Source organism: Labrus bergylta, chromosome 8, assembly GCF_963930695.1.
Source record: "Labrus bergylta chromosome 8, fLabBer1.1, whole genome shotgun sequence".
In the NCBI taxonomy this organism is placed as follows: Eukaryota; Metazoa; Chordata; class Actinopteri; order Labriformes; family Labridae; genus Labrus; species Labrus bergylta.
In genome coordinates, this window is record NC_089202.1 from 8341478 (window position 1) to 8360112 (window position 18635).

The 18635-nt window shown below is 38.7% G+C and overlaps 1 protein-coding gene across 1 annotated transcript in view; it reads left to right on the plus strand.

Moving 5' to 3' along the window:
- Positions 1-18635, plus strand: part of col14a1a (collagen, type XIV, alpha 1a) — a 118296-nt gene that overhangs the window by 46560 nt on the left and 53101 nt on the right. Inside the window, exons 19-26 of the mRNA XM_065957744.1 lie at positions 1-143; positions 3238-3370; positions 4389-4511; positions 7017-7166; positions 10633-10749; positions 13570-13716; positions 15381-15455; positions 17562-17701. Coding sequence (XP_065813816.1) covers positions 1-143; positions 3238-3370; positions 4389-4511; positions 7017-7166; positions 10633-10749; positions 13570-13716; positions 15381-15455; positions 17562-17701 — 1028 coding nt within the window. The remainder of the gene's footprint in view (positions 144-3237; positions 3371-4388; positions 4512-7016; positions 7167-10632; positions 10750-13569; positions 13717-15380; positions 15456-17561; positions 17702-18635) is intronic.

An 18635-nucleotide genomic window follows, 5' to 3' on the forward strand; every position in this document is an offset into this window, starting at 1 on the left:
TGGCACGTCATGCTGTGAGAAACCTTCGGCTGAGTGGTGAGACCACTCAGAGCTTGGAGGCATCATGGGACCATGAAGACCCCCAAGTGAGGATATACAGGGTGTCCTTTGTTGGCCTCAGCGGTGATGAAAAAGAGACGTCTGTGAGTATTTTGCTGTTTCTTTAAAGGCATATTTCACAAATGTTCAAGTACATATTTCGCTTAAAGGGATACTTCACTCATTTGCATTAAGTTTTATATCATTAGAAACCTGGCAGTATTTTTGAATGGTCGTGCATCCCGCCCTCATTTTCCCCGGAGATGGGAACTCTTTGTATTTCTAAGTCTGAAAAGGAGCTTCCAGTGACGCAAAATGACAATTTTTGCATCACAGACCAATCACAGATCAGTGGGTGGGAATTCACTCCCAGAATCGAAACTTAACGTCCGCCATATTGCTTGGAAGCTATGCTAACAGGCTCTATGGAGAAAGTTGATAATGGGGAAAAAATATAACTATAGCAGCGAGAAGGCTGCTGCAGACAGGCCGGTCTTGTGTTTTGGCTGCTGCGTCTTTCATCCACATGAGCCGAAAAGACACTTTCTGCCTTTTCACGGCCAAGAAGGCACCGACTTCAAAATGTATTTCACATTTCTACTACATATATGACCCAATGTCAGTACAGAATACAGAAGTTTCAATGGGTGAAGTATCCCTTTAAGATTACATACTTTCTTTTTTATGTTTCACACCTTCTACAATTCTGCCACACCTCAGGCTTTGTAGCTCTAAAACAAACTCACGTAAAAACACACAAACACACAAACTTCTCGACTGTGGAGTTGGGATCATTGATTACGTTGAATGTTTGTAGGAAGGTCCTTGTTATTTCACATCTCCAGCCAACTGGATGGCACTGCAGCGGTCAGTGTCGGGTCATCTGCTTCTATCAAAAAACTGATTACACTTTCAGTACCGGTCCACTCGCTCTCTCCTTCCTGATTCCTCTATCTGTGGTAAGAGCCCTTGAGCTCGGTGCCATGTGCTGACCCTGATCGCTAATACACGCACACACACACAGACAAAATACATGTGCCCGGCCTCTCTACTCCTCTCCGTCTGTCCCTCTTTCTTTTTTTTCTGTTTTCCTTCCCTCTAGCCATCCCTCTCGCCACCTCCCCTCTGCCTCTCTCTCCCTCCCTCCTGTTTTAATTTCCCAATGTGGTGTCAGAGCCGTAGAAGATGGAGAGGCCAGGCCAAGCCAGAAGACATTCCATTATCTTTTCAGCAGCCATTTACCTCACTGGGAGCAGAGATGGAGGGCAGCGGAGGGAAAAAAAAGCAAAAGAAACAAAGAGTGGAGGAAAGAGAAACAATAGCAAAACTAAATGGGAGAACAGTTTAAACTGCCGGCTGATAGATAAGGGTTGTTCCAGGTCACAAAGTTTGGTTGTGTTTTGATGTTGATGGATATGAGATATAGACAGCATGGCTACATCTGTATGTTTCATTAGTAGTTGTGTGTTTATTCATTTAGAAATATATGAATCAGTGTGTTCTCCTTGGACTTGAAGGAGTTTCAGCACCGCAGTCAGAGTGGACAGCTCCTCTTGTCTCATTCGCTCTGACAGATTTACCTGGCGTTCGCTTAGCACACACACACACACACACACACACACACACAGACACACACACACACACACACACAGACACACACACAGACAGACACACACAGACAGACACACACACACACACACACACGCGCACACACACACAGACACACAGTCAGGCTGACATTTGGCTGAGGAGTGGTGTTCTGAGCACAACAATGAAAATGTAATCTCTGCTGTTGTTTATGTTGGAGACTTGTTTTGGAAGCAGACACTTAGTTAAGAACAGGCAGATGAACATTTGAATCCCTACCAATATATATTCTTTTTTTTTCACAAATGAAGATAGATAGATAGATAGATAGATACTTTATTGATCCTGAGGGAAATTCAAAGCATCCAGTAGCAGGTTACAAAGACATACATGACATGAAACATTTCTTACAAATTAAACCACAAAACCGACGCCCCCCTCCCCATACATATATATTAACCCGATAAAAGATTTAAAGAATCAAACTTAAACTGTGCAATTAAAAATAGACTTATAGAAGTTCATAACATAAAAATAAAGATCTTTAAAAGTTAACTTGATCTTTTTTGGAAAGCTCATGTTATCGAGTAAAAGAGTCACTCAAATGTCTTAGCCAAGCAAGTGAGTTACAATTGAAAATAATAGTTATGTATAACAATCAGTGAAAGTCACCCTTAAAGCTTGTTCTGTAGATTTGAAACATATATCAAAGTCCTCCTCAGGAGATTGGTGTCAGAGTTACAGAACTATAGATGTTGGAACTTGAACTTTTCAGAAGTAGATATTTGACCTTTTAAGACAACATGGACAGTAAATGCCCTCAGCATTATCATTATCTTTTACAGAGCTGTGACAACAAAAGAAAACAGTGAAGCTGGAGTGGAGATGTTTTGTCAACTGCTGTTTCGATCTTTCATCTGTGTGAAGTATTCTCCATTAGTCATTCGTATTATTGAATGGCTATCAGGTTTAACAAGTTTAACATATACAGTAGATCACCTTATTTTATACACAGGTTCTTCTGTGTACAAATTCATTTATTCAGAAGTTAAAGCTCAATGCAGAAAAGAACAAACTTCTATACTGCTAAATCAAACCATAGCAGTAATAGGTTTTTCTCAGCTCTTCCTCCCTCTCTGTTGGCCTCAACCGACTTTATTGACTAAACTGAAAGTGAGCAGAATTCTTGAGCAGTTGTGGTTCACATCCCTTCAGGTATTTGTTGTGCAAACACTTTCTGTTTCACCAAATTAAGCCTGGCCTTAATCTTTGCCTCTTAATGTCACTAAAACCATGACTAAAACCCCCAAAAAGAAAGCGACAATTTTATGTGCATGTAACCTGCTATATGGTTTGTGCATTCCAGAGGGTGTGTGTGTTTGTCTGTGTGTTTGTCTGTGTGTGTGTATGATTGTATTCAACCTTTACTCGCAAAGGAAAGGGGCATACAAATGCATGTTTTATTTACACTTATAAATACTGTATATGTGTTCAGATTTCATCAATTATTTTTACTCTCTGTATTTTTTTTTTAAATGTGCTTTTTTGTTTATCTCTCTCTTGCTTTGTGTGTGTGTGTGTGTGTGTGCGTGTGTGTGTGTGTGTTTTCAGATGAATATTCCTGGAGGTCAGAGGACAGCATTGCTTCAGTCTTTACTTTCAGACACACAGTACAAGGTCACGGTCACACCGGTGTATTATGACGGACAAGACGGCGTCAGTGTCTCTGCCCTTGGATCCACAAGTAAGCATTAGAACACCCACACACACACACACACACAAACACACACACATACACGTATACACACACACACATACACGCATGCTATTAAATTATTTACCACTGGGGTCAACTCAATTTTCCTTTTACAAAGATGCAGCTCCCACTTTGGGAGAGCACATTTGACAAATCTGTAAGCTAATGAAAGTGAATTGTATTGCAGCAGGCAGAGCTTTCATTTGCATTGCATTAATTTCATGTTCCTTTTTGTTCCTGGAGGAAATTGCAAATTAGAGCGGTGGCAATATGGATGCGTTCTTAATTGTCTTAATAAAGACTGTTCAAAATGAGATCAGCGCATTTCATTAATGAGACGATTGAATTATTTTGTTGGGATTTAATTGAATTTCTCAGCCATTTTCATGATTACCTCTTATGAGCAGCAGGGACTCGTTCTCCAGAGAATCATAATGTCAGACAATATGTGTAATCTTCTTAGATAAGGGGGCTATAGCTCGCCATATTGCAAATAAAAAAACCTCTTCTCAGCTTCGAAAGCAGCACAGTGATAACTCAAGGCATGATATACAATAGGACATGATTTTCCATTTTACCAGGGGTTTATTGGAAATTATAGCCATGTGATAACTCAAATTGCTACTATCATTTATGTAACACTGTAATTTATATCATCGAGGGATATTATCAAACTGTTTATCAACAACTTTATACAGAGTGCCATGCCTAGTGTGTTTATTGTTGTGAACAAGCTGTGTAGCAGAACTTCAAATGTTTTTTGTACAAGCTTCAAATATGTCTGTAGTACAGAAAGAAAACAAAAAACAGAAACTTATCTGTCATCAAAGATCCCACTCATCCTCCTGTTAACGCGTATCTGCACCTATTTCTATTTCTATTTCTTCTTACAGCCGACAGCCGACAGTCTACCAAAGACTAAAACTGGATCTCAACACAGGCTTATTTGAAGTGATGTTCAGGGACGCCCCTTCTGTTTTCTGATTTTGTGTATTTTTTTTCACAGTGCCCCTCTTGTCACCTGGAAACCTTCGTGTGTCAGAGGAATGGTACAACCGCTTCAGAGTCACCTGGGATCCAGCTCTGTCTCCTACAGCGGGTTACAGGATTGTCTACCAGCCCGTCTATGGTACGTACACGTACAAATAACCGACACATGGGCATGCACTGATGCTTATCCTAACATTATTTGTCTAAACAAGCAGTAATCCAAATAAAGTCTCTTCAGGATGACTTACATTTTCCTCAATCTTTTTTTTTTTCTTGGTTTTAATAATGGTTAATGGTTTAAAAAAAAAAAGAAGAAACACAAAAACCAGACAGACAGGCATTTCTTTTCTTGTGTGTGTTCCCTCCCACACACACCTTCATTACACACTCACACACGCTTAAGCCCGATTAGACTGCTGGTTGTCATCGTAGGAGTTTTAGTGTGTACTTTTTCGTCCGGGTGGGACAGAGTCTCGTCCAAACATACTAATCCGCTTTTAATGGGAGGACCCACTAGACACAAACCTGGGATGAGGGCATTGTGATTAAAAACAAAGCGGCTCTCTAGATGTTAATTAAAGCTTCTTACGAAAAGCTTGAGGTTTTAAGGGAAAAGCCAGTGATCGAGAGCTAAAAACAAGACATTACCCTTTCTTCATTTATTTAGAGTCTTGAAGCACCATCAAAAGCCCATTTTCACTGTTCTGTTTTCTTCTGTGGTGCTAATTGTTTCGTGCTTCCAATAAGAGGCTCTTTATAGTTTCCATGTCTGTTTTAACTCATTTAAACAGAATTACCACGTCTCTGTGGATAGAGCCTCAGGCAGACGGCCTCCATTCCTCTGATTTTAAGAATTAAGATGAAGAGAAATACATTCGGTCAGGATGCTGTTTTCTGTGTGAGAACCTCGATAGAGAACATGCATGGAAGATTAGTGCCTGTGTGTGCAAATGCCTTCACACAGACACACACAAAACACACACCCACACACACACACACACACACACACACACACTCACACACACACACACACACACACACACACACACACACACACACACACAGCAGTTCTCTTTATTTAAACCCACTTCTTGAACAAAAATACAGAAACATTCACAAAAGAAATACAGTCTGTTTCTGATTAAACTGTGGTCCAATGGGCGGCATGTTGTAAAGATAGTCCTACTCCTCCTTTATTTGTCTTTATTGTATTCTTCTCCTTGTGATGGAATTGTTTTGTTTTTTTCACCTTCTCTCTGTACATTTTATGTTAGCGGGGTACTTATTATTTTATGAAGCAATTTGTAGACATATTTTCCGGAAAAAGACGCCTTCATTTAGTTTGTGATTTTTCGATTTTTGTTGCACTTTAATGGAGCTGTGTGAGCTTGTGTTTATGTGTATATGTTTGTCTGAACTCATGGACATCTTTGTTTGAACAGCTAGCTCTTGTTTACAGCAGGAGTGGAAAAGCTGCCACATGGATGTGTATGAGTGCACATGTTGCAGGTCTGTGTACATGTATATTAGCAGAGTGTCAAGCAGCTCACAGTGATAATGTTGACAGATTCATCACTCAAAGTTGTCTGTCACTTTTTTAACAATGTCTCCCTGAGACCGAGACAGAAGTAGATAGCAGCTTGTATATATTGAAGGTTTGAGTCTGTCATGTAGCAGTTGTTGCTATTCTTTCTTGTTATTTTCTTGGAGAGTGTGATTGGTTGCAGACATACAGTCACTCCCTATTTAAGATGCCAATGTGTTTGTTGAAGAAAGACTTTGTGGCAGGGACTGTTCCACTTTCCCCCTTTTCTACGGCCCTATCTCTATTAACAAAGGTGCACAGTGTTTTTTCCCCTCTCAGACAAAAGCAGCTCGGTGACAGTTGATTATGCTGACAACTCACTTTCAGATTTGATCACTTGAGCTAGCCAGCTTAGAAAGCCAGTGCTTTAAAGTAAGCTCCATGAGTTGGCTAAAATTATTTTTACATCTGTTTAAAGTGTCCAGAATAAGAAGTATATAGGGTCTTCTTCAAGGCATTGTGTGGTTGAAAATATGTTTTCATTGTTGGATGTCTAAACTGTACATGCATGTTTTAGGCAAATACTCTGAACCTTCAGCTCTTATGATGAAGAACCCAAAAAAGTGTACATTTTTCAATGCAAAGTTAAGTCTCTGTGTTATTGGTTTACTAAGGAAAGTATATGATCATAATCTGAAGAAAGTCAGCTAAAATATTTGAATTTGAGTGAACATGCATTCTTTTTACAATCTTACAACCACTGGGTCTGGTTTGTTGCCTCTTTTATATTGCCTGTTAAACGCCCCTGTGATGTCTCGCCCTTCAATGTAAATGTCACAGAGGTGGTGTCGGTGTCAAACTGCAGAGACCTCAGAATGGAACACAACATGTACAAGTCTGAGTGTGTGTGTGTATGTGAATCTCCTGCTATGAGATATTTGTGAAATCGCACTGAGACACGAATATGACACTGTTGTGGATTCAATAAAAAAGTACAAAGGCGTAATGAAGGCACAGCTTCATTACGGTGTTGTTGCAGAATCACAACGTATAGGGCTTCACGTCATGTCACATTCTCTTCCGCCTTGGCTAATGGTTACATCTGTGTGCCTTTCTCAGTGCCAGGACCAGTTCTGGAGACAACAGTAGCTGAGAATGTGAACTCCATTCAGCTCCCGAATCTTCTGAGTGGGACGGAGTACAGTGTCCAAGTGACCGCTTCCTACCCCACGGGACAAAGCGAACCACTGCTAGTGAACGCCAAGACATGTAAGTATCTTCATCATACCTGCAAAGTCCAGTAAAACCTTTTTGTGATCGTTGGTATTTCATGAAAACTGAGAAAATCTTCCTTTGAATACAAGTCGGTCTAACTGTTAGTTTGCTGTGCTGTAAAAGTGAAGCTTATGAACATACAGAATTCTGATTGATCTTTCCTTCATGATAATAAAAAATAATAATTATTACAAATAAGACCTAATGGGGAATTCAGCGTCAGCTTAAGGTATCAGTCTAAATTCATCACAAAGGACAGTGTGACTGTAAAGAGGACAGAAAAAGGCAGCAGCAGAGAAAAAAAAACTAATTTGATTTAAATACGAGAGTTGCAATATGCATGTTTTCCAGCTGTCCGCTGACTCCACACTTATGTTTACTGATACTTTAGCAAACAGACAGATAAACTGAAGAGTAAGCAAGGACGTGAAAACTATTTCTTTGTGTGTAGGGATTTAATATCAGTAGATGCAGCACGACCTAATGCAGACTTTAACATCCCTCTAATCTAAAGCAAAGAAACCGACGACTAGAAAGTGAGGAGGAAAGAAAGAGAGGTTTATGCAGTAAAGATTTACATGTGCTTCAGTTTGCGCTTTACCTCTCAGAATATTGCTCTGTCACTATCTTTTGTCAGAAATCTCTGTTGTCCTTTTTGATTTATTTCATTCCCCCATTTGTTTGGCTTTTTTTTTTTTAAAACTGCTGTTTCATTGCGTACTTAAAAATCTACTGTTGTCTTTTGGGATTACTCTGTGATTGGACAGAAGGGAGTCACTGAAAGGCAGAGAATCAAAGGGGATGGAAACAAACATTACTCTAATGTTAATGGATCGTGATTTTTCTCATTTGAAGATACAGCAATAAGAGAATTTTGCCTTTAAATTGTCGGAAAAGATATTTGCATTAACCTATATTAGAATGTATAGACTAAATGTTGAGTGATTCATTGATATTTATACATAAAAAACATCAAAGTGGATTCCTGTTTTTACACGGATTAATGATCAGTTTGTGATGCAGTGATGTGCTTTCATCTGTTCTTGAATCATCCCTCTGCTGGATGAATGACAAATCCCTCACGCCTTCTTGTCTCTATAAAGCTCTTATAATGAAAGATGCTTTCACAAGAAAAGAGAGATGAATTATGAGGCATTAGCAAGTAGATTTATCAGCCTGTTTGTATTTAAACACATCACTCTGTCCCTGGTGTGGCACTTGAAGTTCATGCCTCTATGTCCATCTCATCAAAAGTTTGTCTTTGGTTTTTGTTAGTCCCATTTTAGCACATACTCTACATAAATAAAGTCTTTGTGTCAGATAGTTTCCTCCCACACTTGCCAGCCATATATTTGCTCATTATAAGTCACAATTTATGTATGTGTGTTTGTTTGCGTGGAGATTTATAAATGACTCATCACTAAATATTCAGCACATATTCCCCATCAGACCCAGGCCAATCCCACTGCACGGATAAATTTCAAATGTATCAGGTTGTCGGCTAATACACAGAGTATGTCTGAACTCATTGTCCATATAGGCACTCTAAAGTGGAGGAACTCTGATTTATTAACGGGATGTGTTCAGTCATTTGTCATTCTAATAAGGGAGATACAGCAACATATTTCCCAGGATGCACAGCTTTACCATGGGAGCCACCTGGCATGTGTACACCAATAAATTAGGTGTACTAACATATAGCTTAAGAAAAAATTATTGGTACCTTGAGGACCATCGAGTGAAATGAAGCTGTTTCCTCCAAATGAAGTTTTATGTAGTTTGTATTGAGGTGCTGGAAGAACAGCTGCAAGGCAAGAATGAGTATTTCCCCAAAGCCCTGAAGGAAGCTCAATCAATGTGGTCCCAAGAAATTCTATTGATTTAACGCAATGTTGTAAAATTGGAATAATGTGTTTTTATTTCAAAAAAAAGGGAGGGACGTTTGATCGTGAGAGGGTTACCTGGGGGAGATGTATAAGAAGAAATTATTTAGAGATAACTTTCGGTGCCTGTCAAACCTCGAGTCGTGCCTCTAGTCTCTCTCTCAGTCATCTTGACCGACTTCAGCTTCTCCATATTGTCAACCATTGAGTCAGTAGTGAACTTAAAATCAAAAACATGTAAATATCCGTAACTTATTCATTTTGTGATATATCCTTGACAGCCCCGCTCTCTCATTCTTTAAATAGGTTTGTCCTTGTGCTTTTCTTCTCCTTATTTTTTTACACATGGCTTTGCATGCTTCCATTTATACCTAATCGATCACCCCGCCTCACCAAAATGCATCTGATGTGTTATTCAACTTGTACTGATTTCTTTAGATGACAGTTTAGATTCATATGTCCCTCAAACTGGGAAACAAAGTCAAAACTTTGTGTTTAGAGTAAAACAAAAATATGGCCCAATACAAACACTGTTGACCAGTTTAAGTCACCAGTACATATTGTGCAGCAAATGATAGTGTTAACATTATGCCAGTTTAGATAGCCGACCTTTACACTCCCAGCAATTGAGCTGAAATGCATATCTTCATATTGTTCATGACCCTGTCCATGCTCTGCCAGCCACGCAACGTTTCTATCTGTATGCAAACAACCACCTACACATATACATGAGTACCTCTGTTCACATTCATGTGTTGACTTGTGGGTCTGTGCATGCTACTGTGCTTTTTGTATGCTTGTGTGTGAGAGAGTGAATATATATATCTTTGCATATTAAAAAGTGGAAGGATGAGTTGTTGTATCCATTATTCACTAGTATTTAAAACAAGGCACCTGCCATATGGTCCCAGAATAAAATATCTATTTCCCGGTGAAAGAGCCAAGTTTATTTTATACCATCAGCACATTCTGTTAACAAGGGAGAGAGAGAGAGAGATAGAGAGAGAGAGAGAGAGAGAGAGAGAGAGAAGGGGAGTGAAGACAAACGAAGAGAGACTGGCTCCTGGGAGGTCTGCTTGCCCATAAGTTTACTGAAATCTCACTACCAAACAAGCTTCACATATTTAAATTGCTCATTGCTGTTTTGCATTTTGCTGCATCATACCTCATTGTTTCTCCACAACAAAGACAATAAAAACAAACAAGCCTGACTAAATCCACAACTTTATGACTTGTTTTAACATTTACCGAACCCTATGGCTTTGTTTCCTCTTGAGCACTTTGCATGTGTGGTACACTGCTTACTTTGTAGCTGTAAGAAGCGTAGCTAGACTGCTAAATGCTGACACTTTATTGACTTCAACTTTGTTGCTCTGCTTCATGTTTTTATTCGGTTTAAATTACTGTATAATATTCCAGAAGTGGCTGTTGATTTGTGTGTTAGTGCTTCCGATAAATATTAAGAAGTGTAGCTTCTAGTTTTGTTTGTGTGTGATTGCTTATCAAATATCAATTCCTTCATTAAAGTGAACTACAAGATAAATGCTAATTCACTCTGTCTTACTGTGGAATTCCAGTGTTTCTTGGCATCTCCGGCCTGTCAACCTACCAAATACGCCCCGACAGCATGTGTGCCCAATGGCAGCCTCTTCTACATGCCACATCATACAGAGTCTCCATACAGTCTACACTCAGTAAGTACATGTACTGCTTCACAGTATTAAGTGTCATGAGATTGTCTGTGTGTCTGTCCTTATCTGTCACTCACAAAAGGTTTATGTCATGATTAAGTGACTCCATTAGTTCTGTTCTTTGACACCAGACAGGCGACTCACTCTAAGCAGGGTCTTGATTGACTTCATTTTTCTGATATGAATTAGGGGCAACTTTATTGCTTTGCTGAAATGTGGTTTGAATCGCACCTCTTAACTGCAGCTTTACAAAACTAAATATCTCCAGATTTGCGTCTGGTGATGTTTAGTTTTCTGAAACAAGCAGGAGCTCCGGAGCTGATACACAAACCCAGTCGACAGCTGTTCTCACCAACATTTCAGTGAGCACCTTTAAACATCTCAACATGTTTCACGAGAAACATGATTCCTTCCAGATAAGTGACTGGAATACAATCCAGTCACATAAATCAGAAGTTTTACTCAAGTGATGATATTTGGTGAGGTGGCTGTTTTGAACTCCAAAGTCTGCACATGTGTCCTTAAAGATTTACAGCCTGTCCTCATGAAAGAGTCTCCACTGTTTATTATCAAGATAGAGACGAGTCAGCTCGGGACTCTTCTCAGTTTGTCACATGTGTGCTGCTTACATATACCTTTCCAGTCTTCTGGATTAGCATTGATATGAGCCTTGGAGGAAATAAATAGTATGCTGTCCTTTTCACACGGCACTGGTGTACACTGTATAAAGAGGATATTCATAAATCTCTCTGTTAGCAAAAAGGAGAGGAGATATAATATGCATCCGATCATTCTACAGTGAATCTTATTTGAGACTTGATCGTCTCAATGTGTGACAAAAAAAAAGTATGACCTCTAAAAGCTTTTAAAAAAGGTTAAAAAGAAGAAAATAGTTGAACGAAATCTTTATATCTACAAGAAATAAATAAATCGAGAGAGGAAGATATTTTTATACCTAGCTTATGATATATATTTACACTTTAATTTTCCATTGAATCAAATGTCTGATATAATAAATAATAAATAGAACATCTAAAGAAAGAACAATTAAATGTGTGACAACATTTTTCATGTTTTCTTTTTGTAGATATAAAGATTTTTTCTTTCCCATGGTTCTTTGTAGTATGCAGCTACCTACATCAAATGTCATTTTTCTTCTTGTTTGTCTTTAACAATTCAAGGTTTTCAGTTTACATATGAACTTGTTGACTTTGGATATCTGCTCATTCTTTTCACTCTTCATATGTCTACTAGAAAACCTATTTTTTTAAATATCAGCGTATGTTCAAACGTCAGGGAGAAAGCAGAACACATGCAGCGGTGATGGCTTTTCAAAAATAACTTTGCGTTGATAATGTCAGAAAGATGTCTGGGTATATACACGGCATTACAAAATGTAAGCCCTCTCCTTTCACCTGATAATCAAATTGTCCAACATATATACCTTCGAAAACAAATGTCCTATTCACATTTATTTCAGTGGAACTTTTGTGTTGCCAAAGAAGATGTGACTAAGAACCTTAATTATGTTACTGCTCCACCAGGCTGCATTCAAACTAACTAATGGCAGGCTGTCCTCTGTTAGAAAGACCCTTACCTTAAGTAAGAAAAAAAAAATGCTCAACGGTTCCAGTGAATTGTTTGAGGTTAGTGCAAAGAAAAAAAGGTGTTGGCTGGTTAACTTAGTGATAAGATAAAATAATAAAACTACTACGTGATAGAAAACCTGCACAGAATTTTTGTTTCCCAGTACTGCACTTTTTATTTTAGAAAAAAAAAAGAAAAAGAGAAGGTACTGAAATTCTCTCTTCCATATTCCTCCCCTCACATTAGTTTAATTTATTTCAATCTCTTCCTCCCTCCTGTCTGAGCTGCGACTGGGTATTCCTGCTCGAGTTTAGAGATTTGGTTTAATCCACACAGAGCCAACCAGCTGCTTAAACACCTTCTCAAATGGATGAGTGCAGCCTCTCACTGACAGCTGTTTCCCTAAACTTTATTATCTATGGCTGTTTCCTGTGTGGAGGACAAGCTAATTTGTCACTCTCAAAGATTACAGACACATTAGGAAATAGAATAAGACTAATGGAATTGACAAATGGCAGCTATTAGTGCATGTGTATTTGCACTTCGCACTTTTCCCTTTTTGGCTGCCAACAAAGATTGTCATTAATTTTTTTTTGGCAATGCTGTCAGTCTGAAGCTTTCTGAAGGGAAAACAAAACTGTGCATATTTTTATTTTGTAATGAGATATATTTATACCATGATTCTTTAGTGATATAATGATGTTTTCCATCAGTCATTTTAACTGAAATGTCAGACTAAGTTCTGTATTACTGCAGTAAATGAGGGAATATACACTTCAAGTAGTTTGTCACCTGCTCTATATGTTTTGTTTATGTCATGTAAATGCAAAATGTAAGAGATCAAGTTTGAATATTCACTGTGGATTTTCAACTTTTTTTTGTTTTTGTTAGATAACAATCATCATCACTGAATGCACAATCAAGTTTTCAAGATGACCTCAAAATGTCTGTTCAGCTGATTAAATGATTTAATGAGCAGCACATTAACTTTTCATTTAGCCTTAAGCTGAGCTTTTTAACTGTCTGTCTTCTCCAATTAAACTGACTTTAAGTATCTGACTCTGAAAGAAAGCAATCATATCATACTCAGCAACTCCAAGGCTAAACTAGGATGCAAAACATGGCTGACAAAGAGGATAACTTCTGTTTTAGAGGAGATGGAGTTTAATGGATTCCTTTTACACTTTTAAACTTCATCATTGTAAGCCATAGTTGTGTTTTGATGTTTCTGTGCAGATGGTCAGAAGCAAGAGCTGAGGCTAGGAGGTGGTGCTTCCCGGCAGTGCTTCTTCGACCTCACGCCCAGCAGCCAATACCAGATCAGCGTTCACACCCAGCTACAGGAAATGGAGGGACCTCCTGTGTCAGTCACAGACATGACGTGTATGTTACAAATTTTTTTCTAATTAAAAATTGTTTTTGCAATTTTGTTTTCCAGCATTCTCCCAAGATATCTTTATTTTCCATCCTTGCTTTTAAGATAGTTGAGTCTCACTGAAAAGAGGATTGGTGAGGCAAATGCTCAACCTCCAGCTTAAAAAACTGGGGTTGCTCTCTCTCTCTCTCTCTCTCTCTCTCTCTCTCTCTCTCTCTCTCAGTCTTGTTTTCTCTCACTGAGATGAAAGAGGCTGCAGTTGCAGTTCTTTGGTCAGCTGAGGAGCTGAGGAGTATTGCACAGCTCCAAGGACAAGCAGGCTCAGCTTCAAACCAGGGTTAAGGAAATGTGGATAGTTATGGTCTTGGACAGACAAAGAAACAAGCACATTTCCTGAGTGACAAAAAAGATGTTGGGTGGACAGCTGTGCAACACATGCATAGACAAATGAAACATGCATCAACAAACACATGCAAAATCTTCTCTCTTTAAAAGTTCTTAATTTTTTTTCTTCAGTTTTTTATAATTATAATTTATAATTATGTCTGAATCAACATAAGAACTTATTCCACATGTAGTTGATTGGATGAGTGCTAAGTGAAACTACTACTGAATATACTGTCAGGCCATTTATGCTAAATTAGTCCATTTTATTTATATAATCATCACATTTTCATGATTATGTGCCATAGTAATTTTTGCTAGTATAGTAGTTGTACATTATTTTTATTTACACTCCAAAAGTTTTTTTGAAGTAAGAAGCATACAATAGAAGTACTAAGATGTAAAGAGTGAGAGTACCTCCTAATTGTACATCAGAGAAGCAGTTTACTGTGATCAGTGTGTTTCTTACTGTTCAGAAGCCTTGTGAAGAAAGTCAACAATTCCAGGAAACAACAGACACTATAAAGTAATACAGAACTTAAATTTGATGGGAGACAAACAGACATCATCCAATAGGAATCCTCAGAAACTTTACAGTGTTTTTGTTTAGCGGTGGCAGTCACCTTATCGTGCCTCCAAACTGTGATTCTCAAACAGCAAGTCCTCTTCTGAAGGCCGATGTTTCAGAGATGTTTTTCTTGCTGTACTCTGGTCTGACAGAACACACTTCTTTCTGCAAAGTAATTGGCTTGGCACTGAGACGTACCTTAACCTGGGGCTGTTTTGACTCTGAAAAAACAACTCCTGGTCAGACATACATAAGATAGATGAAAATAGAACTCCTGCTGTCCCCATCCTATGGAAAGAAGAAAAGGGGTTATACATGGGCAAAACGTGAGAAGATAAAGTCTGATTTCTGTAACTCACAGGAGGAGAGAAAGATAAACTGAAGTAAACACAACAGCTGGATTTCTATTGCACACGTAGGTTGTACGTCAAGATTGTACTAGAAGTAATTTCTCCATAAAGATCCACAACTCAGCTGCTGAAGGAAGAAAGAGGATTAGAAAACTTTCAAGTTAATAGAAAAAGGCTTCTGCTGTCCCTTGGTGTGTGTGTGTGTGTGTGTGTGTGTGTGTGTGCGTGTGCATGTGTGCATGCGTGCGTGCGTGTGAGTGTGTGTGTGGTCGGCAGATAAGCCAGATGATGGCACCACTTGTCACTGCCATCATGATCGATGACCTTGTCCTATTTCCCTCTGTGTGTGTGTCCGTGTGTATCTGTCCAGTGCCAGAGCCCACTCAAGCTCCGACTGAGCCCCCCACCACAGAGCCGCCTCCCACCCTCCCGCCTGCTAAAGAAGGTGAGCAAAAAACCTGACACGAACAAGCACACACAGACGTAATTTTCACAGTGCTTGAATTACTTTTTATAGTGTGTGCAGTGACCTGACAACATAGTTTATAAGTTATTATAAATGTTTATTTTATATGCAGTCAAACCGTTTCTTTCTTTATTAAATGTGTCACAAACTGAAATCATTGAGTGTTTTATGAGGTGATAATAACACCTTCAATCCACATGTCCAATTCACATCTGAGTGTTATGTTTGGCAGCAGTTTTTGTTTTCATAACATATTAATGATCATACAATGTGATGATGCTGGAGTAGCGTGGCATTTTGAAGCAGGACTTGGAAAGTAATGTTACGGCCTTCTTTTAGTGGATTTGCTTTGTTCATATCACCCTTCTCCTTGCACAACTGTGAAGGGATTTGACATTTGCATTGTTACACGATGTGAACAATACAATGCTACTGCTTCAGATATGCCAAAAAAAATGTATTCAGTTCATTAGCTCGAGCTCAGCAGAGCTAAGCTGGTCGCTCCCACCCAGCTCAGTTTGTGTCTCAAATACACCCAACACCAGAGCACTTAATGCAACTACTCACAAGCACAGCACACTGGCTAACTCCAATATGTGCTCATTCCAATGTTTTTTAGCATTAAACTTTAAAGTCAATCTGAACAGTCGTGGTGTTCTTGGTATTACTCTGAGCTTACAGTATGTGTGCAATTCTACACAGAAACAACTTTCTTAACAAGTGTGAAAATATTATATAGAGTACAATTCTAAACTTTGATAATAACAACTAAATGCTAAACAATAACCCTTCACTATAAGAATGAATAAACTAGTTTAAACCACAGTAGCAAATGATGCACTAATTAAGGCAGATTAGTAACGAAGAGGTTCAAGTTTGCCGTCTGACCCAGCACCTCCAGTCCAGTCGATCCTCTGTTCCTGTCTGGTGGGCTCAGGTGAAAGAGCACCACAAACACCACAGACCTGAACCGACACACCCGCTGAGCCCGTCTCTAAGCATTTCTTTCTGAGTTTGTGACCTTTGTCACACCGGTTCCTCCGTCTACAATGACAGGCAACCTTTATACAGGACAAAATCACAAAGACACTCAAAAGAGAAAATACAGGTGCTCATGGGTATTTAATACAAACAGCAAGATGAGTGAAACAGTGATGGGCATGGTGGAAATAATACACAAGCAGAGAAACAGCTGCAGTGTAAAAGAAAAAGTGGCAAATGATGATGATAAGTGGTGAGAGTGTTCAAGATAATAACACAGACAGAGAGAAAGAAAAGCTCTCAGTAATGTCATCACAGCTTTTATCACAATCAGCAGCATAAAACCCTATAATCGAAACATTTTCCAGCTGAACTTTAACTTGACATTTGTAACAAGCAGGAGTGCTCCACTTATGAAGTTTTGTAAAAATCTGAGATAATAGCATTTGATACCAGCAAAAACAACAGCACAGTCGAATTGTTTTTTTTTATATTATTTCAGTTTTTATTTTATTTGATCACATTTTCCTCTTTTTCTTCTTGATCTTAAAAGCCCAATCCTTTTACCTTGTTTGCAGGGTAGATTCTCTTATGGTTCTTTCCTGTGTGTGTTTTTTTATGAAAAACTTGAAATGTGTTAAAACCGCAAAACAACTTTATGGCAGTGAAGATAAGGCCAATGGGAGCCATTTAGAAACCTGAGAGGGAGGAAAAGTCACTGTTGGACCAGGGATGTGAATGAGTAGCTTGTAAAATGAGCAAAAAATACAAAAAAGTCTGTGGATATACCTCTTCTTTTTTTGATAAAACCAGTTGGGAAAGTTAGAGAGTGCACCGTAGCTTTTAATCTTATTACCTCTACAGTGTAAAACTAATCAGAGGAGCCAGCCTTTGCATATTTGCCCTTTCACAGCAGATGTACATTTGCAGTGCCTCGTACTATGCATATTTACTCAGAGTCTGCATATATTAGGCAGCCTGTTAACATTCAAGTTATGCTCTGTCCTTCACTGACCTTCATTCTGTATGCAATCACTTTTTATAAATGCAGAGACAAACGATGTGCTGACTAAATCAATAAATCTCTCTCGTCTGTTGCCCTAGTTTGTAAGGAGGCCAAGGCTGACCTGGCGTTCCTGGTTGACGGCTCCTGGTCCATCGGAGACGACAACTTCATGAAGATCACACGTTTCCTCTACAGCACCATGGGATCGCTGGATCTGATTGGACCAGATGGCACCCAGGTCAGTCATGTGACCCCACCCACATCTATATCAGGGAGAATATGATCAATCTCAAAGGAATCACTAAAGGATGAAAAAGTTATCAACAACTTTTAATGTACATCCCTTTCCCCGAATGCATCATAAAATAAGGAAAGATTTCAGATTTAAAGCGCAGTCTTATCCATGTAGGTCTGAGTTATTCTGAAGAGAGTCTCTTTGGAGTGCTACTACTCATATTTATGGCTGCTAGTGTTTCTCGTGTCTAAGCGTAATGTCTGTGTGGAGAGAATTGCTGTATGGTCCGTAGGTATACCATCATAAGTTAACCAACAGAAATATAAATGTGCTTTAAGCTTTTCATTTCCGGTCACTTGCTTTGCAATCTATCCTCTATGTCAGAAAAAATGCATGCTCATGGGAAATGGAGAAGCAGATGATTGGGATCCAGCCAAAAGTACCCAGACTGAAAACTATAAAAATAACAAGATAAAAAAATAAAAGTAACAAAGAAACTAAAAACAAGATAAATATACGGAAATGAAAACGTTCTTCACAATATATATTTGTTTTTTTTAAATTATATATTAATTTTTTGTAGAATTCAGAAATTAAACAGTACAAACCCCTGTAGGGTCTTTCAGTACTCCTGAGAAGACATCCATTAACTTAGTGGTGAAATGAAGTTATATTTCACTGACTTATTCCCTCGTCATCAGAAACGATAAAAAATACACTCATCATTTTCGTGTGAGGTCCAAAAGCGTTACCTCGTTAATTTTTAACCCATTTAGACCTGACGCATGTATATACCTTTAAGACCTGATGAGACCCTGGCGTGCTTCTACCTGCTAGACCTGATGCAATATTTGTGTCTCCTTGTTGTCTTTGTTTACATGATTCTAAGAAAGAATATGAACCTTAGTGCTAAGGCAATGCTTTGAATTTAAAGCAA